Source organism: Hypanus sabinus, unplaced genomic scaffold (genome assembly GCF_030144855.1).
Source record: "Hypanus sabinus isolate sHypSab1 unplaced genomic scaffold, sHypSab1.hap1 scaffold_1494, whole genome shotgun sequence".
Lineage (NCBI taxonomy): Eukaryota > Metazoa > Chordata > Chondrichthyes > Myliobatiformes > Dasyatidae > Hypanus > Hypanus sabinus.
The window spans coordinates 33,926-59,708 of NW_026779569.1; the positions used below are offsets into that span (position 1 = coordinate 33,926).

Consider the following 25,783-nt stretch of genomic DNA (forward strand, 5'->3'; position numbering starts at 1 on the left):
GCATTTTGTACGATGCCCTCTCCACTTATTATTTTGTTTTACTTTAATCCTATTCGCCAAAGATATTTCATTGCTTCAGTTGCCACCCACCACCCGGATTCCCTGTGTACAATTTCTCTTGTTCACTGTCTCCTGCACCCAGCCCGTCCTCCCTCAATATAACGTCCTTTAACTCGGCCACAGAAAACAAACACCGGGAACTCCCCTCACCTCCATTGTGCAACAACCCGTTAATCTGGGGAGAATTCTACATTGCCCTTCCAAACAGAAAACACCTTCTGTTTCTCTCACTGGCTGTCGGAGGCATTTCCCACATCAGGGCGTACCGAATGCTGACAGAAATTCTATCTGTTCCCTCGACTGTTACATTGCCCGCTGTTGTATTCCTGTCTGAGTGTTACCCACAGCCACCTTATTTAGGGGTTCCTTCTCCTTTCACTCAGGTGAAGATCTGTGTGGTGAGGGGAACGATTCGATCATTCCCCTCGTTAGGTCCCAGCGCTGGAGCTAGTGAATTGTTCCAGTGCTCATGGACACTTTACCAGTTGGATCAATGACTCCTTTTGTTGGTACTTTTCCTCTGCTCCTATATCGCCCAAGTTTATCCCTCTGAACAATTGATGATTTGATTACACGTGTACCACGATGACAGATTTAATGAGAAAGAGCCCAATGAACATACCTGTGTCCATTCTGACTCTGACTGACGTTGGTTGATTATCGTCTGCTTGTCCGACGTCCGGGTGGAAGAAAGCCCCACCTGCTGGCAATGACCTGAATTACACAAATAAAAAAGTATGAGTCAGTTACTCTGTCCTTCAAATTTAAAACACTTTTGTAACGTCACTGCTCACTCTCCTACATTCCAGGGAGCAAATGGAGATTGGAGCAAAGACCTCCAACTGAACACAAATTTCAGGAAGATAGCAAGGAAATATAAGGAAACTTTCTTAAAGGAGCGATGCACGGAAGCTGAAGAAGCCAACAGAATTGGAAAAAAGAAGAGATCTGTTGCAGAAGATTAGAGACATCAAAGGAACATTTCATGTAAAATGAGCATAGGAAAAGACAAAGAAGGGAAGGACCTTACAGAAGCAAAGGACATCAAAGGGAGTTGGCAGGAACACACAGAAGAATTGTAGAAAGATCCAACAGCGAAGACATCTGCAATGACTTCCTCATCGATCTGGAGCCAGACATTCTGGAAAGTGAAGTCGAATGGGTGATAGAAAACATTGCCAATAATAAGGCTGCAGGATGTGACAGGATTCCAGTAAAATTGTTAAAAATTCTAAAAGGTGATGCTGTAAAAGTGTTGCATGCAATTTTCTAGCAGACCTGGGAAAATATAAACAACAATGACTTTTAGGCTGGATTAAGATCCGTTTTTATCCCAGTACCCAAGAACGGAAATGTCAAGTATTCACGTGCTAGAAAGGTAAAGCTAAAGATTATGCAAGCAAGACCCTAGCGATATATGGAACACGAACTACCAGATAGAAGCTGCTTTTAGAAGAGGCAGAGGCACCAGAGACCAAATTGCTAACCTACGCTGGATAATGGAGAAATCGCGAGAATTTCAGAAAAGTATTTATCTATGTTTTATTGACTACTCTAAATCCTTCAGCAGTGCGGTCCATAATATTATATGACAAATACTTAAAGAAATGGGAATACCTGGACATCTGTTCTGCCTTATGAGAAATTTGTACAAAGATCAAGAAGCAACAGTTGCCAGACACAGAACAACAAACTGGTTCAAGATTTGGAAAGGAGTATGACCAGTCTGCATACTGTCACCCAGCTTATTTAATCTATATGCTGAACATATGAGGAATGCTGGTCCAGGCGACTCAAAATGTTGCAGTGAAAATTTCCAGACAGAATATTAACAACCTCAGATATGCAGGTGATACTATTCTAATGGCTGAAAGTGAGGAGGATCTGAAGAAGCTTCTAATGAAAGTGAAAGAAGAAAGTTGAAAGCTGGCTTCTTGCTCAATATTAAGAAGACCAGCCAGTCCTATTAACTCTGTGGTAATAAATGGAAAGGAAGTGGAAGCAGAGACGGATTTTTTCGTCCCTGGTTCAAAGATTTCTATAGATGGTAACGGTGAAAGCCTTTTCAAATTTATTGGGTAGGAGAGCTATTTTGTTGCATTGGAAGGATCCTAATCCACCTACTGCTTTTTTCTGGCTCTCCTCCATTATGTTTTGTTTAAACCTGGAGAAAATTAGAAGTCGGACGTTCGATACATCTTTCAAATTTGAACCAACCTGGCCACCTTTCATTCAATATTTTCAGAAGATCTAATTTCTTATCTTTTTTAATTTTTTTATAGTTTTTTTCTTTCTTTTCTTTCTCCCTCCGTGAAGTTTCAGATTTGACTAGAAAGACGCTTTCTTCTTTTTTTGTAATCTTGTCCTCAAGTGGACTACCCAGTTCCCCCCTTTTTATTGTTTTAGTTTTTAGTTTGTTTAGTGTTTTTTACTCTCCTATAAATAGAACATTTCCAGTCTTTTTTTGTATGAATTGTCAAGAGGAGTTGTGGTTCTCTGTTTATATATAATAGCCTAATATTATATTACACATGATTTTGACAGTGTATATAATTTTCTTTGTTTGTACGTTTATTCTATTATGTATTTGATATAACATCACCTCTGATTCGTATCTATTCATATAAATTATTTAATCAATAAAGAAAGATTGAAAATGATGGTGAATGCAGCGTATTAAACGGCGCTTACTTCTGGGGAGGGTAGCAATGGCAAATTTAGATAAAATACTGAAGTGCAGAGACATAACATTGTCTGCGAAGGACCGTAGAGTCAAGTATATAGTATTTCCAGTTGTGATGTAAGGCTGTGAGAGCTGGACAATTAGTAAGGCTGAATACAAAATAATCGACGCTTCTGAACTTGGATGTTGGGGGAAAATGTTCGCTGGACAGCAAGAAGATCCAACAAGTCAATACTTGGAGAAATACGCCAGACTGCTCACTAGGAAGCTTGAAAAGCTCAGCTATTTTGACCACATCATGAGGGGACAGGATTCCTTAGAGAAGACTCTCATGTTCGGGGAAACAGAAGGCAAAAGAAGGAGAGGATGACTGAGGCTACAATGGATAGATAATATTAATCAGAAAATGCCTATGCCCTTGGGGTATCTTAGAGAGGCAGTTTCCAGCAAGGAGGCTTTGTGTGCATTAACGCGGTTGTATTTGGCTGTGTTCATGTGTTTTCATGTATGTTTTGAATTACTATTAAACTTGAACATAAATTGGACAATGATTGTATCATAAACAAAAAAAAGAATGGATATAGAAGTTTTCAGTCAATAACAGACTTGTTGCATTTTGTCCCTAATGCAGACAGGGAGCAACCATACTCCAAGCATCTGACCACACAACACCCACTGTGACAGCCTGCTGGCCCGAGGTGGGTCTGTTTACTCCGCCGTTTAAACCCAGACACCTCAAACAAAAGGCAGCCACCGGGTCCCTCCAGCCCACCGTGTCAGATAGTAAGATCGTGACTTGCTGTCAAAATCACCCCGACTCCGCACTTGCAGGCAACACTTTATCGGTGTCCACTAAAGTCTTCTCAATCCTTGCTCATACTGAGGAGATAAACCCCCTGAACTCCCATTTCAATCCGTCGCCCTTACAGCTCCGTCAACTCCTTGTTAAGGAAACCCCTTAATGACGAAACCCATATCCCCATTGGTTGGTATACTAAATTGGTATTTGGTGTCACCAATGAGAGACAAGTAAATGTCACGTCGCTTCACGAGAGATACCGGGCACGCGCAGCATGCTGAAATCGTCTCAACATCAGCCGAAACTGACGAAGCTCCGCGAGAGGGCGCGCGGTAGATGGGGAGACTGTAGAGTCAGTAACAGGGAACGGGGAGCGCGTCCCTCGGTCCCGTACCGTGCGGACCAGCTCACCGATTGTGTCATGGTCGATCTGCAACCTGCTGGGATACAACATTAACACACAAATCTTGATGTATATACTTAATCAATGTATGGTTTCTTTTCACTTGAACTTATATTGGCTTACACTAATTAAACTGTCAGAATTTTTCTAATCAACACACCAAGTGCATAAGTAGACCACTCGGCCTACCGAACATGCTGCTGATCTGATTTAAACTTTCGTTACGCATTCTCCCATGTTCATTTCGATAATACTTCAAAGCCACTCTTTATAGACAAACAGAGCTTTGAATGAAATCAAAGGCTTTAATTTCTCTGGGCAGTGAGTAGAAAGAGTTCCTAACTCCCGCGATCAATACTGGCAAAAGAATAGGAGGGTGAGAGGGTGAGTGGGGGGTGGAGGGGAAACTGTTGCTGCGATGCCCTCTCCACAGCCAATCTTTCCACAGTCTCTCTGAACATTGCATCTACCTTTATATCAACTCCTCCATCATCTGATCCAACACGCTGCTTCCCTTACTGAGTTTAAACCGACTCCGGCAGCTCTAGTAGTCCTGGCTGCAAGTACATTCGTTCAACTCAAGTACAGGTATAACCCATGGCTTTGATTCAGGATTAAATGGGAACATAACTTAATTATAAAACCTATTTCTGCTTAATCACAGATTCATAGGTTCTGAGAACTTATTAGCAGAAAAGTGTTTGATTAATTTAAGTATATGTAAATTATTGGTTGACATTTGCTAGTTCAGACTGAATGAAATGCGGTGCCAGGACATCTGACTTCCAGAGGGTTTGCTCTTAACAGAGGCTTGCAAGGCGATATACTCGAGGGCAAGTATATCATTGCAGCTTGCAATAGACAGAGGAGTCAACGACATGTTGCTGCAGTTCATGGTAATTCCACAGTTCCGCAATCACTACAGCAGGAAACGACTGCGGCATCTTATAAAGGGAGAAAATTCTCAAAGCATGTTGAGATTATTATGACGTAACACAGACAAGCAAGGAAACATGAGGAGTGACAAGTTTAAATGAGCAAACGATATGAGGGTATGTGTGTGGCTTCACAGAGCTGATGCTGACAGCTCATTAGCAGATCTGTGATTATTGCAACTGGCATAACTGCTATTTCTCGGTGTATTCAGTCTCACTCCAGCTATTTCCTATCTTCCTTGGTACAGAAATGTTATGTCTAAAGGAAGTGTTTGGTTAAGTGAGACTCACCAAACTTTCTCCTGACTGAGTCAATGGAAACTCCGAGTCAGAATAGTTCTGTTGAATTGATGATCTCAGTCCTCGGGCTGGTTCACTTGTTGCTGTTCCCTCGTTTTCAGTTGTGGGCGTTTCTTCCAATAAACTTCTCACCGCAGGTCTAACTTCAATGAAAGAAGGAATGAAGTATGTTACTAAAACAAACGAGAACAAAGCATTAACCTGAAATTTCAATTTTGAACGCATATGTCATGATCCGAGTGAAGAAATCTGTAACTGTCCCTCAGACTTTACAAAGCCTGACATGGGGTACAAAGGAACACAGACAAAATGCTGGAGGAACTCAGCAAGCCAGTCAGCATCTGGATGTCAATGTTCCTCTCTTCCAGCTGCTTAGTTCCTCCAGCATTTTGTGGGTGTTGCTTGGATTTCCAGCATCTGAAGGTTTTCTCTAATTTGTGATGGAATACAAGGAAGTCATCATTCAGTCATGATATAAGATACAAGTCATAATATATAACAGGAGAATTATCTGATAAAGTCATTCTAGTCTGTTCCATAATCAATCATGGAGGATTACTTTCCAACACCGTATTCTTGCTTCCTGCTATAATTCTCAACCTATTTAGCAAGCCAGAACATGAATATAACCAGCGATCGCCTCCATCACATTTTCAAATTCCACAGATCAAACAACCTTTGGCTGAAGTAATGTCTCTCATCTCAGTTTTAAAGTGAAGCTTCTTTATTCTGAGGTGGCACTCTCAGATCCCAGACTCTCCGTCTAATCCAGACATACTCTCCATTCCCAATGTATCCGGGCTTGTTGTAATTCAGTTGGTAAATAATCACCCCCGCCCTAATTTCAACCCCACCCCCCCACCAATCCTAGATTTTGAGGGAGGGGGTTGATTTACTCTTCAGCTGGTGTAGCACACCATTGTGGCCGAAGGGCCTGTTCCTGTGATGTACTGTTCCATGTTCTGTTCCATCTTCAGCGTCTTGAGTTTCTGTTCGACTCCCACTGGCCGATAGACAGTGAGGCGAAATTTCCAAACATGGATGGGACAATGAAGCCCCGGCTCCATTTCTACTGATGGAACCACAAAAGAGCGTATTTAAAAACTTTTTCCTGTGAATGACGGAATGGAAACTCATTCTCTGTTTTGCTTCCCAAGGAACACTAGAACCAAACGTCTGAGCACAGAACAGAAATACTCGTTCAACATCTCATAAACCGGGGCAACTTCATCCCCACATCTATTTTACCTGGGTCAAAACGTGTGGTATCCCAGGCTCCAACCTCACAGGGTCACAGATCACACAGAGATCCATGCACACCTTTCCCACATCTCACTCAGGGTGGTGTAATCAGAGATATATATCACTGGGGTGGCTGGAAACAGGTTCTGGAGGTGCAACTGAACGGATGCATTGAGTTCTGGCATCACCACCTCAACCCCTGCTGGAGCCAGACCAACGGTTCATCTGAGGTGATTCGGTGTAATATTTCCACAATACTGAGCAACCCTGGCTGGATGTATCTAGGAAGTGGGACAAGGCCACCAGTTCGGGGAAATTAACGTGACTCACTGCCCAACATCAGGTCTGTCCCCTCACCGATGAAAAATTGTCGTTCGCGTTTTCCTCTCCGGACTGAGAGATGGAAACTTGGTCTATTTGCCGCAGACAGCTGTCCGTCCCGCGGCTCCCCGCCGGCAAACCGTTTCAACACGAACGGAAAGAAAGCCACCGCTCATCTGGAGACTGGAGTATCTGCAAAGTGATAGTCATCAGAGCGGGGCGGGGCCTCTGAAGGAAAAACCGGCAGATGCTGCAGATCTGCATTTGAAATGGGAGTGACAAGCTGGAACGCATGATGTGGGGGGGGGGGGTCTACCACCTGATCTGGTGACTCAGCTCCTCGCCCCTCACAAGCTGCCTGACACATTTTTCATATTATTTCATATTTACACCAACTACATTTAAAGCTTCCCTGTGTATCTTCCCCGTCCCTCTAGCTCCACACACGCCATCGCCCAGTGTCAGAGTTATGTGTTCATATCTCATTCCTGTCTGACACACAATTCAGACCAAAGCAGGAATTGTGCAAGTTTCATTCAAACCACTTCTATATTTATAAACACTAATATCTATTCACATTCCTCTGGAGACTTACTGGACAGGAACACTGAAACATCATGTGAGAAACACCAGGAGGTGCTGTTTCTCACACAATCAACATGATTACGGCTGCTCTCCAATCTCAGCAATATGTTCCTCCTCGATTTCTTCGGTCGCCACATATCTGTTGATCTCTGTTTCCATCCAGGAAACAGGCTGGTGAATCTCTAAAACAAATACTCTCCAAGCACTTTGTTAATCCTCTATATAATTAATTTCCATCTTCTGCAGTCACGTATTGACAAAACCACTCACTTCCCACCCCCCGATACTCTTTCCAACTCTCACCTCCCCCGTTATTTGTATCCACCTCTCACTCCCCAGCTCTTGCCCCATCGCCACCCCTCACCTCTTTTCTCTGACTATTTCCAGTCCACTCTTAGCCCAGAGGGAGGGTCTCGGACCAAAACGTTGACGGCCCATTTTCCTCCACAGATGCTGCCCGACCCACTGAGTTCCTCCGGCAGTTTGTTATTTGGTTTGTATAACCCGTGTGTGTATGGGGAGCTGGGTTTTACACCATATTCCAGGTACAATCTCAATAAAGCCCAAATGTTCAACTCTCCTTGGAGCTCTGGTGGTCTGTTACCCTGGTGATGAAGGAAGCAGAACTAACTGAAAATTGGAAATAAGGAACTCAACCTCGCATGCTCTGTTTCATTATGACAAAGATGAATACGGAGCTGTCAGCTATTTTGTAATATGGAAGCTAAAATTCCGTGGCTGGTTTAACCTTGCCTCGAAGTGCATCAATTAAATCTGTTGGTAGTCCCTGTCACGTTCTCCTTCGGGTGTAACGAAACGCCGAATTTAACGTCCGGATAAACCACAGCCAATGCAAACCAGATCGCAGTAAGATTAACCATTTACTGTTCACTCTTCACATTAACATATGGTGAAAACTGTTGATAAAACAATACAAGATTGATACAGTATTTGTTCCTTCCTTAATATCACATTTCAAGTGTAAATACTTGCAAAGGTGACTATAACTACATTACACTAAGGTGCAGTATACAGGGAGAGTTTACCTGCTCCATTGACTACTTTAAATACACTTCCATGCAAACTATCCGCGACTCTTTAACTAACGAAAGCATAAACATTATCTACCGTCGTTACCTCTAACAGGATCAGCATTAACATCTTAGTTCAATATATCGATTATCTATTAACTTACAGCGTTGCTCTCACTGTGATTTCTCATGCCTGCAAAACTGCTTCTGCTCAGGTGAGCCTCGTGGAAAGCCCCCACCCTCGCGCTAATTTCAAACCGGTGTTTTCCCACAAGACGCGGCGAAACCGGATGTGACGTCATCGCATGCCGATATATTTTACATGCAATGAATACACTTTAAACACTTCTAATTCTAACTAGAAAATACTATTGAATGAATTACTAAGCGAAAATATTATAAACTAAATAACTGTCGTAAAGACAGCACACTCCCCGCTTGACCTTCGTAAGGTCACAATGAGCAGAGTACGAAACTTAGTCTCTTAATCAGTCATTGGGTAGAAGTAGAATAACTTCTGTAACCGGCCCTTGGTAAATTTTCACATCGCCTTGGTCGGTAGTCTTCAATTCGATCTTCCTGACATGTCCATCCCCGCTAGGGAATGTAGCAGTGATTCTGGCCGTTGGCCAGCTGTTGCGAGCGACTTGCTTGTCCCTGAGCAGGACTAAGTCTTCAACTTGAAGATTCCTTCGGGGTTCTGTCCACTTTTGTCTCTGTTGCAACAAAGGTAGATATTTTTGTCTCCAGCGAGGCCAGAACTGATTTGCCAGAGCCTGGACTTGTCTCCATTGCTTTGTGTACAAATCCTTGTCTGAGAAGTCTCCTGGTGGAGGAGGTGCTCCTGCCTTCTGCGTAAGGAGCGTTGATGGCGAAAGTATAAAGGGGTTTTCTGGGTCAGAAGACACAGGTAGGAATGATTGTGCGTTTATAATGGCTGTGACCTCTGCCATTAGGGTGCACAGTACCTCGTGGGCCAATCGGGTGCGTTGCTGCATCTCAGGTTTCCTTTTCCGGGTTTTCCGTAAGGACGTGAACCGTTTGACTGCCTGCTCTTTGTTATCTGGTGAGCGCTGGCATGGTTCTCTGATAGGCAATGGGGCAACCCCATTATTTGCTTCATCTCTGAAGACCTTGGTGTCTTTGGGTTTTAAAGAAATGGTATCTTGAGCTGATTGTGCAAGTTTGTTTCCGTCCTCGGTTTGAACGAAAACTGACTGACCTAGCGTCTCGTCGGTTACTTTACGCTTGGTAATGTCTCGTTGTGCTTCTTTAGGGTACACCTCAGTGAGGCAGATCTCGGAACAAGAACGGCTTGACTGAGTTTGACCGCAAACTTCTGTACAGTTCGAGCTGACAATTGTTGTCCTGGAGTGAACCTCTCCCTCCCCGCCGTCCTGTTGTGGGGGTGAAGGAGCGTTGTCGGTTCTTTCATTCTTGACTTCATCACGGAGCCGTGAGGGTAAATTTCCTTCCTCGTATGGATGTGATGCAATCGTGACTCTCTGAGGTTCCTCGTAGCTGGGGAAGTTATCGAATACGTATGGAGAGGGGAGACGAGCCTGCCTGTCTATTTGAGATTGTACATAGTCGCTTGTGCGTTCCAGTCTGGTCCTTTCTAAAGTAGATCTTGCTGCGGTCAGATCACGCGACCCTTCAGCTTCTTCTATGTACTTTGCTTCCGCCATGGCAGCAGCTTCTTCTCTTTCTAGCTGCAGCACTTGCAACTCTGTCGATATTTTTGCCATTTCCAACTGGATTTCGGCTTCTCGGGCGGCCCTTTCTTTCTGGATTTCGGCTTCTCTGGCGGCCCTTTCTTTCTGGATTTCGGCTTCTCTGGCAGCCTCTTCTCTTTGTCTGGCGGCCCTTTCTTTCTGGATTTCGGCTTCTCTGGCAGCCTCTTCTTTCTGGATTTCGGCTTCTCTGGTGGCCAGTTTCATTTTCAAAACTGCTTCTTGTCTGGCGTAATGCAGTCGCACCTTGGCGGCTTCTGCCTTGGCTCTTGCCTGTGCGGACTTACTTGATGTCGTTCTACTGCCCTTGTCGCTGGGCGCCATCGACTTGATCCCGGATCGAGCTGACATTGCAGCACTTGGAACACCTGATAACGCCCGGGTGGGCTTACTTGATGTCGGTTTACTGCCCTTGTCGCTGGGCGGCGTCGACTTGATGCTGGATTGAGCTGACATTGCAGCACTTGAAACACCTGATAATGCCGCTTTTTCACTGTCACGTTCTCCTTCGGGTGTAACGAAACGCCGAATTTAACGTCCGGATAAACCACAGTTAATAAGAACCAGATCGCAGTAAGATTAACCATTTACTGTTCACTCTTCACATTAACATATGGTGAAAACTGTTGATAAAACAATACAAGATTGATACAGTATTTGTTCCTTCCTTAATATCACTGTCACGTTCTCCTTCGGGTGTAACGAAACGCCGAATTTAACGTCCGGATAAACCACAGTTAATAAGAACCAGATCGCAGTAAGATTAACCATTTACTGTTCACTCTTCACATTAACATATGGTGAAAACTGTTGATAAAACAATACAAGATTGATACAGTATTTGTTCCTTCCTTAATATCACATTTCAAGTGTAAATACTTGCAAAGGTGACTATAACTACATTACACTAAGGTGCAGTATACAGGGAGAGTTTACCTGCTCCATTGACTACTTTAAATACACTTCCATGCAAACTATCCGCGACTCTTTAACTAACGAAAGCATAAACATTATCTACCGTCGTTACCTCTAACAGGATCAGCATTAACATCTTAGTTCAATATATCGATTATCTATTAACTTACAGCGTTGCTCTCACTGTGATTTCTCATGCCTGCAAAACTGCTTCTGCTCAGGTGAGCCTCGTGGAAAGCCCCCACCCTCGCGCTAATTTCAAACCGGTGTTTTCCCACAAGACGCGGCGAAACCGGATGTGACGTCATCGCATGCCGATATATTTTACATGCAATGAATACACTTTAAACACTTCTAATTCTAACTAGAAAATACTATTGAATGAATTACTAAGCGAAAATATTATAAACTAAATAACTGTCGTAAAGACAGCACACTCCCCGCTTGACCTTCGTAAGGTCACAATGAGCAGAGTACGAAACTTAGTCTCTTAATCAGTCATTGGGTAGAAGTAGAATAACTTCTGTAACCGGCCCTTGGTAAATTTTCACATCGCCTTGGTCGGTAGTCTTCAATTCGATCTTCCTGACATGTCCATCCCCGCTAGGGAATGTAGCAGTGATTCTGGCCGTTGGCCAGCTGTTGCGAGCGACTTGCTTGTCCCTGAGCAGGACTAAGTCTTCAACTTGAAGATTCCTTCGGGGTTCTGTCCACTTTTGTCTCTGTTGCAACAAAGGTAGATATTTTTGTCTCCAGCGAGGCCAGAACTGATTTGCCAGAGCCTGGACTTGTCTCCATTGCTTTGTGTACAAATCCTTGTCTGAGAAGTCTCCTGGTGGAGGAGGTGCTCCTGCCTTCTGCGTAAGGAGCGTTGATGGCGAAAGTATAAAGGGGTTTTCTGGGTCAGAAGACACAGGTAGGAATGATTGTGCGTTTATAATGGCTGTGACCTCTGCCATTAGGGTGCACAGTACCTCGTGGGCCAATCGGGTGCGTTGCTGCATCTCAGGTTTCCTTTTCCGGGTTTTCCGTAAGGACGTGAACCGTTTGACTGCCTGCTCTTTGTTATCTGGTGAGCGCTGGCATGGTTCTCTGATAGGCAATGGGGCAACCCCATTATTTGCTTCATCTCTGAAGACCTTGGTGTCTTTGGGTTTTAAAGAAATGGTATCTTGAGCTGATTGTGCAAGTTTGTTTCCGTCCTCAGTTTGAACGAAAACTGACTGACCTAGCGTCTCGTCGGTTACTTTACGCTTGGTAATGTCTCGTTGTGCTTCTTTAGGGTACACCTCAGTGAGGCAGATCTCGGAACAAGAACGGCTTGACTGAGTTTGACCGCAAACTTCTGTACAGTTCGAGCTGACAATTGTTGTCCTGGAGTGAACCTCTCCCTCCCCGCCGTCCTGTTGTGGGGGTGAAGGAGCGTTGTCGGTTCTTTCATTCTTGACTTCATCACGGAGCCGTGAGGGTAAATTTCCTTCCTCGTATGGATGTGATGCAATCGTGACTCTCTGAGGTTCCTCGTAGCTGGGGAAGTTATCGAATACGTATGGAGAGGGGAGACGAGCCTGCCTGTCTATTTGAGATTGTACATAGTCGCTTGTGCGTTCCAGTCTGGTCCTTTCTAAAGTAGATCTTGCTGCGGTCAGATCACGCGACCCTTCAGCTTCTTCTATGTACTTTGCTTCCGCCATGGCAGCAGCTTCTTCTCTTTCTAGCTGCAGCACTTGCAACTCTGTCGATATTTTTGCCATTTCCAACTGGATTTCGGCTTCTCGGGCGGCCCTTTCTTTCTGGATTTCGGCTTCTCTGGCGGCCCTTTCTTTCTGGATTTCGGCTTCTCTGGCAGCCTCTTCTCTTTGTCTGGCGGCCCTTTCTTTCTGGATTTCGGCTTCTCTGGCAGCCTCTTCTTTCTGGATTTCGGCTTCTCTGGTGGCCAGTTTCATTTTCAAAACTGCTTCTTGTCTGGCGTAATGCAGTCGCACCTTGGCGGCTTCTGCCTTGGCTCTTGCCTGTGCGGACTTACTTGATGTCGTTCTACTGCCCTTGTCGCTGGGCGCCATCGACTTGATCCCGGATCGAGCTGACATTGCAGCACTTGGAACACCTGATAACGCCCGGGTGGGCTTACTTGATGTCGGTTTACTGCCCTTGTCGCTGGGCGGCGTCGACTTGATGCTGGATTGAGCTGACATTGCAGCACTTGAAACACCTGATAATGCCGCTTTTTCACTGTCACGTTCTCCTTCGGGTGTAACGAAACGCCGAATTTAACGTCCGGATAAACCACAGTTAATAAGAACCAGATCGCAGTAAGATTAACCATTTACTGTTCACTCTTCACATTAACATATGGTGAAAACTGTTGATAAAACAATACAAGATTGATACAGTATTTGTTCCTTCCTTAATATCACTGTCACGTTCTCCTTCGGGTGTAACGAAACGCCGAATTTAACGTCCGGATAAACCACAGTTAATAAGAACCAGATCGCAGTAAGATTAACCATTTACTGTTCACTCTTCACATTAACATATGGTGAAAACTGTTGATAAAACAATACAAGATTGATACAGTATTTGTTCCTTCCTTAATATCACATTTCAAGTGTAAATACTTGCAAAGGTGACTATAACTACATTACACTAAGGTGCAGTATACAGGGAGAGTTTACCTGCTCCATTGACTACTTTAAATACACTTCCATGCAAACTATCCGCGACTCTTTAACTAACGAAAGCATAAACATTATCTACCGTCGTTACCTCTAACAGGATCAGCATTAACATCTTAGTTCAATATATCGATTATCTATTAACTTACAGCGTTGCTCTCACTGTGATTTCTCATGCCTGCAAAACTGCTTCTGCTCAGGTGAGCCTCGTGGAAAGCCCCCACCCTCGCGCTAATTTCAAACCGGTGTTTTCCCACAAGACGCGGCGAAACCGGATGTGACGTCATCGCATGCCGATATATTTTACATGCAATGAATACACTTTAAACACTTCTAATTCTAACTAGAAAATACTATTGAATGAATTACTAAGCGAAAATATTATAAACTAAATAACTGTCGTAAAGACAGCACACTCCCCGCTTGACCTTCGTAAGGTCACAATGAGCAGAGTACGAAACTTAGTCTCTTAATCAGTCATTGGGTAGAAGTAGAATAACTTCTGTAACCGGCCCTTGGTAAATTTTCACATCGCCTTGGTCGGTAGTCTTCAATTCGATCTTCCTGACATGTCCATCCCCGCTAGGGAATGTAGCAGTGATTCTGGCCGTTGGCCAGCTGTTGCGAGCGACTTGCTTGTCCCTGAGCAGGACTAAGTCTTCAACTTGAAGATTCCTTCGGGGTTCTGTCCACTTTTGTCTCTGTTGCAACAAAGGTAGATATTTTTGTCTCCAGCGAGGCCAGAACTGATTTGCCAGAGCCTGGACTTGTCTCCATTGCTTTGTGTACAAATCCTTGTCTGAGAAGTCTCCTGGTGGAGGAGGTGCTCCTGCCTTCTGCGTAAGGAGCGTTGATGGCGAAAGTATAAAGGGGTTTTCTGGGTCAGAAGACACAGGTAGGAATGATTGTGCGTTTATAATGGCTGTGACCTCTGCCATTAGGGTGCACAGTACCTCGTGGGCCAATCGGGTGTGTTGCTGCATCTCAGGTTTCCTTTTCCGGGTTTTCCGTAAGGACGTGAACCGTTTGACTGCCTGCTCTTTGTTATCTGGTGAGCGCTGGCATGGTTCTCTGATAGGCAATGGGGCAACCCCATTATTTGCTTCATCTCTGAAGACCTTGGTGTCTTTGGGTTTTAAAGAAATGGTATCTTGAGCTGATTGTGCAAGTTTGTTTCCGTCCTCGGTTTGAACGAAAACTGACTGACCTAGCGTCTCGTCGGTTACTTTACGCTTGGTAATGTCTCGTTGTGCTTCTTTAGGGTACACCTCAGTGAGGCAGATCTCGGAACAAGAACGGCTTGACTGAGTTTGACCGCAAACTTCTGTACAGTTCGAGCTGACAATTGTTGTCCTGGAGTGAACCTCTCCCTCCCCGCCGTCCTGTTGTGGGGGTGAAGGAGCGTTGTCGGTTCTTTCATTCTTGACTTCATCACGGAGCCGTGAGGGTAAATTTCCTTCCTCGTATGGATGTGATGCAATCGTGACTCTCTGAGGTTCCTCGTAGCTGGGGAAGTTATCGAATACGTATGGAGAGGGGAGACGAGCCTGCCTGTCTATTTGAGATTGTACATAGTCGCTTGTGCGTTCCAGTCTGGTCCTTTCTAAAGTAGATCTTGCTGCGGTCAGATCACGCGACCCTTCAGCTTCTTCTATGTACTTTGCTTCCGCCATGGCAGCAGCTTCTTCTCTTTCTAGCTGCAGCACTTGCAACTCTGTCGATATTTTTGCCATTTCCAACTGGATTTCGGCTTCTCGGGCGGCCCTTTCTTTCTGGATTTCGGCTTCTCTGGCGGCCCTTTCTTTCTGGATTTCGGCTTCTCTGGCAGCCTCTTCTCTTTGTCTGGCGGCCCTTTCTTTCTGGATTTCGGCTTCTCTGGCAGCCTCTTCTTTCTGGATTTCGGCTTCTCTGGTGGCCAGTTTCATTTTCAAAACTGCTTCTTGTCTGGCGTAATGCAGTCGCACCTTGGCGGCTTCTGCCTTGGCTCTTGCCTGTGCGGACTTACTTGATGTCGTTCTACTGCCCTTGTCGCTGGGCGCCATCGACTTGATCCCGGATCGAGCTGACATTGCAGCACTTGGAACACCTGATAACGCCCGGGTGGGCTTACTTGATGTCGGTTTACTGCCCTTGTCGCTGGGCGGCGTCGACTTGATGCTGGATTGAGCTGACATTGCAGCACTTGAAACACCTGATAATGCCGCTTTTTCACTGTCACGTTCTCCTTCGGGTGTAACGAAACGCCGAATTTAACGTCCGGATAAACCACAGTTAATAAGAACCAGATCGCAGTAAGATTAACCATTTACTGTTCACTCTTCACATTAACATATGGTGAAAACTGTTGATAAAACAATACAAGATTGATACAGTATTTGTTCCTTCCTTAATATCACTGTCACGTTCTCCTTCGGGTGTAACGAAACGCCGAATTTAACGTCCGGATAAACCACAGTTAATAAGAACCAGATCGCAGTAAGATTAACCATTTACTGTTCACTCTTCACATTAACATATGGTGAAAACTGTTGATAAAACAATACAAGATTGATACAGTATTTGTTCCTTCCTTAATATCACATTTCAAGTGTAAATACTTGCAAAGGTGACTATAACTACATTACACTAAGGTGCAGTATACAGGGAGAGTTTACCTGCTCCATTGACTACTTTAAATACACTTCCATGCAAACTATCCGCGACTCTTTAACTAACGAAAGCATAAACATTATCTACCGTCGTTACCTCTAACAGGATCAGCATTAACATCTTAGTGCAATATATCGATTATCTATTAACTTACAGCGTTGCTCTCACTGTGATTTCTCATGCCTGCAAAACTGCTTCTGCTCAGGTGAGCCTCGTGGAAAGCCCCCACCCTCGCGCTAATTTCAAACCGGTGTTTTCCCACAAGACGCGGCGAAACCGGATGTGACGTCATCGCATGCCGATATATTTTACATGCAATGAATATACTTTAAACACTTCTAATTCTAACTAGAAAATACTATTGAATGAATTACTAAGCGAAAATATTATAAACTAAATAACTGTCGTAAAGACAGCACACTCCCCGCTTGACCTTCGTAAGGTCACAATGAGCAGAGTACAAAACTTAGTCTCTTAATCAGTCATTGGGTAGAAGTAGAATAACTTCTGTAACTGGCCCTTGGTAAATTTTCACATCGCCTTGGTCGGTAGTCTTCAATTCGATCTTCCTGACATGTCCATCCTCGCTAGGGAATGTAGCAGTGATTCTGGCCGTTGGCCAGCTGTTGCGAGCGGCTTGCTTGTCCCTGAGCAGGACTAAGTCTTCAACTTGAAGATTCCTTCGGGGTTCTGTCCACTTTTGTCTCTGTTGCAACAAAGGTAGATATTTTTGTCTCCAGCGAGGCCAGAACTGATTTGCCAGAGCCTGGACTTGTCTCCATTGCTTTGTGTACAAATCCTTGTCTGAGAAGTCTCCTGGTGGAGGAGGTGCTCCTGCCTTCTGCGTAAGGAGCGTTGATGGCGAAAGTATAAAGGGGTTTTCTGGGTCAGAAGACACAGGTAGGAATGATTGTGCGTTTATAATGGCTGTGACCTCTGCCATTAGGGTGCACAGTACCTCGTGGGCCAATCGGGTGTGTTGCTGCATCTCAGGTTTCCTTTTCCGGGTTTTCCGTAAGGACGTGAACCGTTTGACTGCCTGCTCTTTGTTATCTGGTGAGCGCTGGCATGGTTCTCTGATAGGCAATGGGGCAACCCCATTATTTGCTTCATCTCTGAAGACCTTGGTGTCTTTGGGTTTTAAAGAAATGGTATCTTGAGCTGATTGTGCAAGTTTGTTTCCGTCCTCGGTTTGAACGAAAACTGACTGACCTAGCGTCTCGTCGGTTACTTTACGCTTGGTAATGTCTCGTTGTGCTTCTTTAGGGTACACCTCAGTGAGGCAGATCTCGGAACAAGAACGGCTTGACTGAGTTTGACCGCAAACTTCTGTACAGTTCGAGCTGACAATTGTTGTCCTGGAGTGAACCTCTCCCTCCCCGCCGTCCTGTTGTGGGGGTGAAGGAGCGTTGTCGGTTCTTTCATTCTTGACTTCATCACGGAGCCGTGAGGGTAAATTTCCTTCCTCGTATGGATGTGATGCAATCGTGACTCTCTGAGGTTCCTCGTAGCTGGGGAAGTTATCGAATACGTATGGAGAGGGGAGACGAGCCTGCCTGTCTATTTGAGATTGTACATAGTCGCTTGTGCGTTCCAGTCTGGTCCTTTCTAAAGTAGATCTTGCTGCGGTCAGATCACGCGACCCTTCAGCTTCTTCTATGTACTTTGCTTCCGCCATGGCAGCAGCTTCTTCTCTTTCTAGCTGCAGCACTTGCAACTCTGTCGATATTTTTGCCATTTCCAACTGGATTTCGGCTTCTCGGGCGGCCCTTTCTTTCTGGATTTCGGCTTCTCTGGCGGCCCTTTCTTTCTGGATTTCGGCTTCTCTGGCAGCCTCTTCTCTTTGTCTGGCGGCCCTTTCTTTCTGGATTTCGGCTTCTCTGGCAGCCTCTTCTTTCTGGATTTCGGCTTCTCTGGTGGCCAGTTTCATTTTCAAAACTGCTTCTTGTCTGGCGTAATGCAGTCGCACCTTGGCGGCTTCTGCCTTGGCTCTTGCCTGTGCGGACTTACTTGATGTCGTTCTACTGCCCTTGTCGCTGGGCGCCATCGACTTGATCCCGGATCGAGCTGACATTGCAGCACTTGGAACACCTGATAACGCCCGGGTGGGCTTACTTGATGTCGGTTTACTGCCCTTGTCGCTGGGCGGCGTCGACTTGATGCTGGATTGAGCTGACATTGCAGCACTTGAAACACCTGATAATGCCGCTTTTTCACTGTCACGTTCTCCTTCGGGTGTAACGAAACGCCGAATTTAACGTCCGGATAAACCACAGTTAATAAGAACCAGATCGCAGTAAGATTAACCATTTACTGTTCACTCTTCACATTAACATATGGTGAAAACTGTTGATAAAACAATACAAGATTGATACAGTATTTGTTCCTTCCTTAATATCACTGTCACGTTCTCCTTCGGGTGTAACGAAACGCCGAATTTAACGTCCGGATAAACCACAGTTAATAAGAACCAGATCGCAGTAAGATTAACCATTTACTGTTCACTCTTCACATTAACATATGGTGAAAACTGTTGATAAAACAATACAAGATTGATACAGTATTTGTTCCTTCCTTAATATCACATTTCAAGTGTAAATACTTGCAAAGGTGACTATAACTACATTACACTAAGGTGCAGTATACAGGGAGAGTTTACCTGCTCCATTGACTACTTTAAATACACTTCCATGCAAACTATCCGCGACTCTTTAACTAACGAAAGCATAAACATTATCTACCGTCGTTACCTCTAACAGGATCAGCATTAACATCTTAGTGCAATATATCGATTATCTATTAACTTACAGCGTTGCTCTCACTGTGATTTCTCATGCCTGCAAAACTGCTTCTGCTCAGGTGAGCCTCGTGGAAAGCCCCCACCCTCGCGCTAATTTCAAACCGGTGTTTTCCCACAAGACGCGGCGAAACCGGATGTGACGTCATCGCATGCCGATATATTTTACATGCAATGAATATACTTTAAACACTTCTAATTCTAACTAGAAAATACTATTGAATGAATTACTAAGCGAAAATATTATAAACTAAATAACTGTCGTAAAGACAGCACACTCCCCGCTTGACCTTCGTAAGGTCACAATGAGCAGAGTACAAAACTTAGTCTCTTAATCAGTCATTGGGTAGAAGTAGAATAACTTCTGTAACTGGCCCTTGGTAAATTTTCACATCGCCTTGGTCGGTAGTCTTCAATTCGATCTTCCTGACATGTCCATCCTCGCTAGGGAATGTAGCAGTGATTCTGGCCGTTGGCCAGCTGTTGCGAGCGGCTTGCTTGTCCCTGAGCAGGACTAAGTCTTCAACTTGAAGATTCCTTCGGGGTTCTGTCCACTTTGTCTCTGTTGCAACAAAGGTAGATATTTTTGTCTCCAGCGAGGCCAGAACTGATTTGCCAGAGCCTGGACTTGTCTCCATTGTTTTGTGTACAAATCCTTGTCTGAGAAGTCTCCTGGTGGAGGAGGTGCTCCTGCCTTCTGCGTAAGGAGCGTTGATGGCGAAAGTATAAAGGGGTTTTCTGGGTCAGAAGACACAGGTAGGAATGATTGTGCGTTTATAATGGCTGTGACCTCTGCCATTAGGGTGCACAGTACCTCGTGGGCCAATCGGGTGCGTTGCTGCATCTCAGGTTTCCTTTTCCGGGTTTTCCGTAAGGACGTGAACCGTTTGACTGCCTGCTCTTTGTTATCTGGTGAGCGCTGGCGCGGTTCTCTGATAGGCAATGGGGCAACCCCATTATTTGCTTCATCTCTGAAGACCTTGGTGTCTTTGGGTTTTAAAGAAATGGTATCTTGAGCTGATTGTGCAAGTTTGTTTCCGTCCTCGGTTTGAACGAAAACTGACTGACCTAGCGTCTCGTCGGTTACTTTACGCTTGGTAATGTCTTGTTGTGCTTCTTTAGGGTACACCTCAGTGAGGCAGATCTCGGAACAAGAACGGCTTGACTGAGTTTGACCGCAAACTTCTGTACAGTTCGAGCTGACAATTGTTGTCCTGGAGTGAACCTCTCCCTCCCCGCCGTCCTGTTGTGGGGGTGAAGGAGCGTTGTCGGTTCTTTCATTCTTGACTTCATCACTGAGCCGTGAGGGTAAATTTCCTTCCTTGTATGGATGTGATGCAATCGTGACTCTCTGAGGTTCCTCGTAGCTGGGGAAGTTATCGAATACGTATGGAGAGGGGAGACGAGCCTGCCTGTCTATTTGAGATTGTACATAGTCGCTTGTGCGTTCCAGTCTGGTCCTTTCTAAAGTAGATCTTGCTGCGGTCAGATCACGCGACCCTTCAGCTTCTTCTATGTACTTTGCTTCCGCCATGGCAGCAGCTTCTTCTCTTTCTAGCTGCAGCACTTGCAACTCTGTCGATATTTTTGCCATTTCCAACTGGATTTCGGCTTCCCGGGCGGCCCTTTCTTTCTGGATTTCGGCTTCTCTGGCGGCCCTTTCTTTCTGGATTTCGGCTTCTCTGGCAGCCTCTTCTCTTTGTCTGGCGGCCCTTTCTTTCTGGATTTCGGCTTCTCTGGCAGCCTCTTCTTTCTGGATTTCGGCTTCTCTGGTGGCCAGTTTCATTTTCAAAACTGCTTCTTGTCTGGCGTAATGCAGTCGCACCTTGGCGGCTTCTGCCTTGGCTCTTGCCTGTGCGGACTTACTTGATGTCGTTCTACTGCCCTTGTCGCTGGGCGCCATCGACTTGATCCCGGATCGAGCTGACATTGCAGCACTTGGAACACCTGATAACGCCCGGGTGGGCTTACTTGATGTCGGTTTACTGCCCTTGTCGCTGGGCGGCGTCGACTTGATGCTGGATTGAGCTGACATTGCAGCACTTGAAACACCTGATAATGCCGCTTTTTCACTGTCACGATCTCCTTCGGGTGTAACGAAACGCCGAATTTAACGTCCGGATAAACCACAGTTAATAAGAACCAGATCGCAGTAAGATTAACCATTTACTGTTCACTCTTCACATTAACATATGGTGAAAACTGTTGATAAAACAATACAAGATTGATACAGTATTTGTTCCTTCCTTAATATCACATTTCAAGTGTAAATACTTGCAAAGGTGACTATAACTACATTACACTAAGGTGCAGTATACAGGGAGAGTTTACCTGCTCCATTGACTACTTTAAATACACTTCCATGCAAACTATCCGCGACTCTTTAACTAACGAAAGCATAAACATTATCTACCGTCGTTACCTCTAACAGGATCAGCATTAACATCTTAGTTCAATATATCGATTATCTATTAACTTACAGCGTTGCTCTCACTGTGATTTCTCATGCCTGCAAAACTGCTTCTGCTCAGGTGAGCCTCGTGGAAAGCCCCCACCCTCGCGCTAATTTCAAACCGGTGTTTTCCCACAAGACGCGGCGAAACCGGATGTGACGTCATCGCATGCCGATATATTTTACATGCAATGAATACACTTTAAACACTTCTAATTCTAACTAGAAAATACTATTGAATGAATTACTAAGCGAAAATATTATAAACTAAATAACTGTCGTAAAGACAGCACACTCCCCGCTTGACCTTCGTAAGGTCACAATGAGCAGAGTACAAAACTTAGTCTCTTAATCAGTCATTGGGTAGAAGTAGAATAACTTCTGTAACTGGCCCTTGGTAAATTTTCACATCGCCTTGGTCGGTAGTCTTCAATTCGATCTTCCTGACATGTCCATCCTCGCTAGGGAATGTAGCAGTGATTCTGGCCGTTGGCCAGCTGTTGCGAGCGGCTTGCTTGTCCCTGAGCAGGACTAAGTCTTCAACTTGAAGATTCCTTCGGGGTTCTGTCCACTTTGTCTCTGTTGCAACAAAGGTAGATATTTTTGTCTCCAGCGAGGCCAGAACTGATTTGCCAGAGCCTGGACTTGTCTCCATTGTTTTGTGTACAAATCCTTGTCTGAGAAGTCTCCTGGTGGAGGAGGTGCTCCTGCCTTCTGCGTAAGGAGCGTTGATGGCGAAAGTATAAAGGGGTTTTCTGGGTCAGAAGACACAGGTAGGAATGATTGTGCGTTTATAATGGCTGTGACCTCTGCCATTAGGGTGCACAGTACCTCGTGGGCCAATCGGGTGCGTTGCTGCATCTCAGGTTTCCTTTTCCGGGTTTTCCGTAAGGACGTGAACCGTTTGACTGCCTGCTCTTTGTTATCTGGTGAGCGCTGGCGCGGTTCTCTGATAGGCAATGGGGCAACCCCATTATTTGCTTCATCTCTGAAGACCTTGGTGTCTTTGGGTTTTAAAGAAATGGTATCTTGAGCTGATTGTGCAAGTTTGTTTCCGTCCTCGGTTTGAACGAAAACTGACTGACCTAGCGTCTCGTCGGTTACTTTACGCTTGGTAATGTCTTGTTGTGCTTCTTTAGGGTACACCTCAGTGAGGCAGATCTCGGAACAAGAACGGCTTGACTGAGTTTGACCGCAAACTTCTGTACAGTTCGAGCTGACAATTGTTGTCCTGGAGTGAACCTCTCCCTCCCCGCCGTCCTGTTGTGGGGGTGAAGGAGCGTTGTCGGTTCTTTCATTCTTGACTTCATCACTGAGCCGTGAGGGTAAATTTCCTTCCTTGTATGGATGTGATGCAATCGTGACTCTCTGAGGTTCCTCGTAGCTGGGGAAGTTATCGAATACGTATGGAGAGGGGAGACGAGCCTGCCTGTCTATTTGAGATTGTACATAGTCGCTTGTGCGTTCCAGTCTGGTCCTTTCTAAAGTAGATCTTGCTGCGGTCAGATCACGCGACCCTTCAGCTTCTTCTATGTACTTTGCTTCCGCCATGGCAGCAGCTTCTTCTCTTTCTAGCTGCAGCACTTGCAACTCTGTCGATATTTTTGCCATTTCCAACTGGATTTCGGCTTCCCGGGCGGCCCTTTCTTTCTGGATTTCGGCTTCTCTGGCGGCCCTTTCTTTCTGGATTTCGGCTTCTCTGGCAGCCTCTTCTCTTTGTCTGGCGGCCCTTTCTTTCTGGATTTCGGCTTCTCTGGCAGCCTCTTCTTTCTGGATTTCGGCTTCTCTGGTGGCCAGTTTCATTTTCAAAACTGCTTCTTGTCTGGCGTAATGCAGTCGCACCTTGGCGGCTTCTGCCTTGGCTCTTGCCTGTGCGGACTTACTTGATGTCGTTCTACTGCCCTTGTCGCTGGGCGCCATCGACTTGATCCCGGATCGAGCTGACATTGCAGCACTTGGAACACCTGATAACGCCCGGGTGGGCTTACTTGATGTCGGTTTACTGCCCTTGTCGCTGGGCGGCGTCGACTTGATGCTGGATTGAGCTGACATTGCAGCACTTGAAACACCTGATAATGCCGCTTTTTCACTGTCACGATCTCCTTCGGGTGTAACGAAACGCCGAATTTAACGTCCGGATAAACCACAGTTAATAAGAACCAGATCGCAGTAAGATTAACCATTTACTGTTCACTCTTCACATTAACATATGGTGAAAACTGTTGATAAAACAATACAAGATTGATACAGTATTTGTTCCTTCCTTAATATCACATTTCAAGTGTAAATACTTGCAAAGGTGACTATAACTACATTACACTAAGGTGCAGTATACAGGGAGAGTTTACCTGCTCCATTGACTACTTTAAATACACTTCCATGCAAACTATCCGCGACTCTTTAACTAACGAAAGCATAAACATTATCTACCGTCGTTACCTCTAACAGGATCAGCATTAACATCTTAGTTCAATATATCGATTATCTATTAACTTACAGCGTTGCTCTCACTGTGATTTCTCATGCCTGCAAAACTGCTTCTGCTCAGGTGAGCCTCGTGGAAAGCCCCCACCCTCGCGCTAATTTCAAACCGGTGTTTTCCCACAAGACGCGGCGAAACCGGATGTGACGTCATCGCATGCCGATATATTTTACATGCAATGAATACACTTTAAACACTTCTAATTCTAACTAGAAAATACTATTGAATGAATTACTAAGCGAAAATATTATAAACTAAATAACTGTCGTAAAGACAGCACAGTCCCATATCTACAGAACTTCCAGCAGTGCAGAAACTGGTCCAAAAATCGAAACACGTTTGTTGAATGCGGCCTGTCTGTTACTAATGTCAGCTTTGGGATATTTAAAAATGGCATCACACAATGTATTGTGGTAATAGCCATTAAGTTTCCTTCCTTGTTCAGTTAAGTGGTTAAACGTTTCATCATATTCCTGTGTCTACAAATATCTTATAACTTCGATCATCCCCCGGCATTGATACAGGAGGAATTCAGATCCTGATGCTGGACAGTATGATGGAAGGGTGGGTTCCCAGATACAATTAAATGGATTGAGATTGTGACCTCAGGTTCCAGGCTCCCCTACTGTTGAAAAACATCTTGTCATCATCGACTCTATCCAGATCTCAGGATTTCATTGAGGTTCCTGTTCCCAGGGTCACCACCCCTCCATTGAGAACAGGCCCAGAGACACCAAAAGTTCGACATAGATAAAGGTTTGCAGACCAGAATCACTTGCAAACAATAACAAAATTTTCACGAATAACAGACAAAGTGGGAGTAGGATAAATTATTGAGAAAACCTGTTATTTCCTCCCCGCCCCGCTAACAGTTAGGAAGTATCTTCTAAAGATCAGCGTGCTCACCTACGCATTGAGCTGTAAGCGATGGGAGAGATCGTTTATGATATCTTTGCGCCTGTGTTTACTTGGGAGACAGATAGAGACTATAGAAATGAGGAAATCCAGTCAAGTCATGGATTGTGTACGGATAGCACCACAGGTGTTTGCTGCCTTGAGGAGAATTAGGATGGATAAATCCCCAGGGCCTGACAAGGTCTCCCTCGGACCCTGTGACAGGCAGGTGCAGGAGGACTGGCAGACACAGATGTTGCTGTCATTTAAGGAACTGGGTTACAGGGGCAGGTTGAACCGATTACAAATTGATAACTTGGAGAACATGAGAATCAGGAGAGATGCTCGCAGGGGTTCTTAGCCTTTTTTATGCTATGTGTCAACGGTGGGGCCTCTGGACCCCAAGTTGGGAAGCCCTGCTCGAGGTATACAAACCTATTGTGGTATAATTCGGGTGAATGCATGTAGGCTATCAGCCAGCATAAGATCCCCCTCACTTCTCAGTCTCCCATTCTTTATCGAAAATAAAATAAAACTGTAACGTAACACCAGGCTCAAGGACAGTTTCCGTTCTGCTGTTAGAAGCGAAATGAATGTTCCCCAGTGTGATGAGATAGACCCCTGACCTCACAGTCTAACTAAATGTGACTTTGCACCATATATCTACCTGTACTCTACTTTCTCTGTGAACGTATTTAACCATTTATCACCTCAATGCACTGGTGTGATGTATTGATCTATATGGGTGATGGCAAAGACAGGATTTTCACTGTCCCTCGGTTCGTTTGTGAAAAAAAAACGAGATTCCCAATTTTAACCGTGTGCGA

General features: G+C 44.9%; 3 protein-coding genes across 3 annotated transcripts in view; all 3 read right to left on the reverse strand.

Moving 5' to 3' along the window:
- The window catches only part of LOC132387048 (NACHT, LRR and PYD domains-containing protein 3-like), a 61,260-nt gene that overhangs the window by 21,255 nt on the left and 14,222 nt on the right, over positions 1 to 25,783 (reverse strand). Inside the window, exons 2-3 of the mRNA XM_059959423.1 lie at positions 5,172 to 5,323; positions 683 to 774 (exon numbers count right to left, since the gene is read on the reverse strand). Coding sequence (XP_059815406.1) covers positions 683 to 692 — 10 coding nt within the window. The 5' untranslated portion in view covers positions 693 to 774; positions 5,172 to 5,323. The remainder of the gene's footprint in view (positions 1 to 682; positions 775 to 5,171; positions 5,324 to 25,783) is intronic.
- Positions 13,438 to 16,019, reverse strand: LOC132387046 (uncharacterized). Its single transcript, XM_059959421.1, has 2 exons — positions 13,832 to 16,019; positions 13,438 to 13,553 (listed from the first exon to the last, which is right to left on the reverse strand). The coding sequence occupies exon 1, from the start codon at positions 15,854 to 15,856 to the stop codon at positions 14,156 to 14,158; it is 1,701 nt and encodes a 566-aa protein (XP_059815404.1). The 5' UTR covers positions 15,857 to 16,019; the 3' UTR covers positions 13,438 to 13,553; positions 13,832 to 14,155.
- LOC132387047 (uncharacterized) lies at positions 16,091 to 18,673 on the reverse strand. Its single transcript, XM_059959422.1, has 2 exons — positions 16,486 to 18,673; positions 16,091 to 16,207 (listed from the first exon to the last, which is right to left on the reverse strand). Exon 1 carries the CDS (start codon positions 18,508 to 18,510, stop codon positions 16,810 to 16,812), a length of 1,701 nt encoding a protein of 566 aa, XP_059815405.1. The 5' UTR covers positions 18,511 to 18,673; the 3' UTR covers positions 16,091 to 16,207; positions 16,486 to 16,809.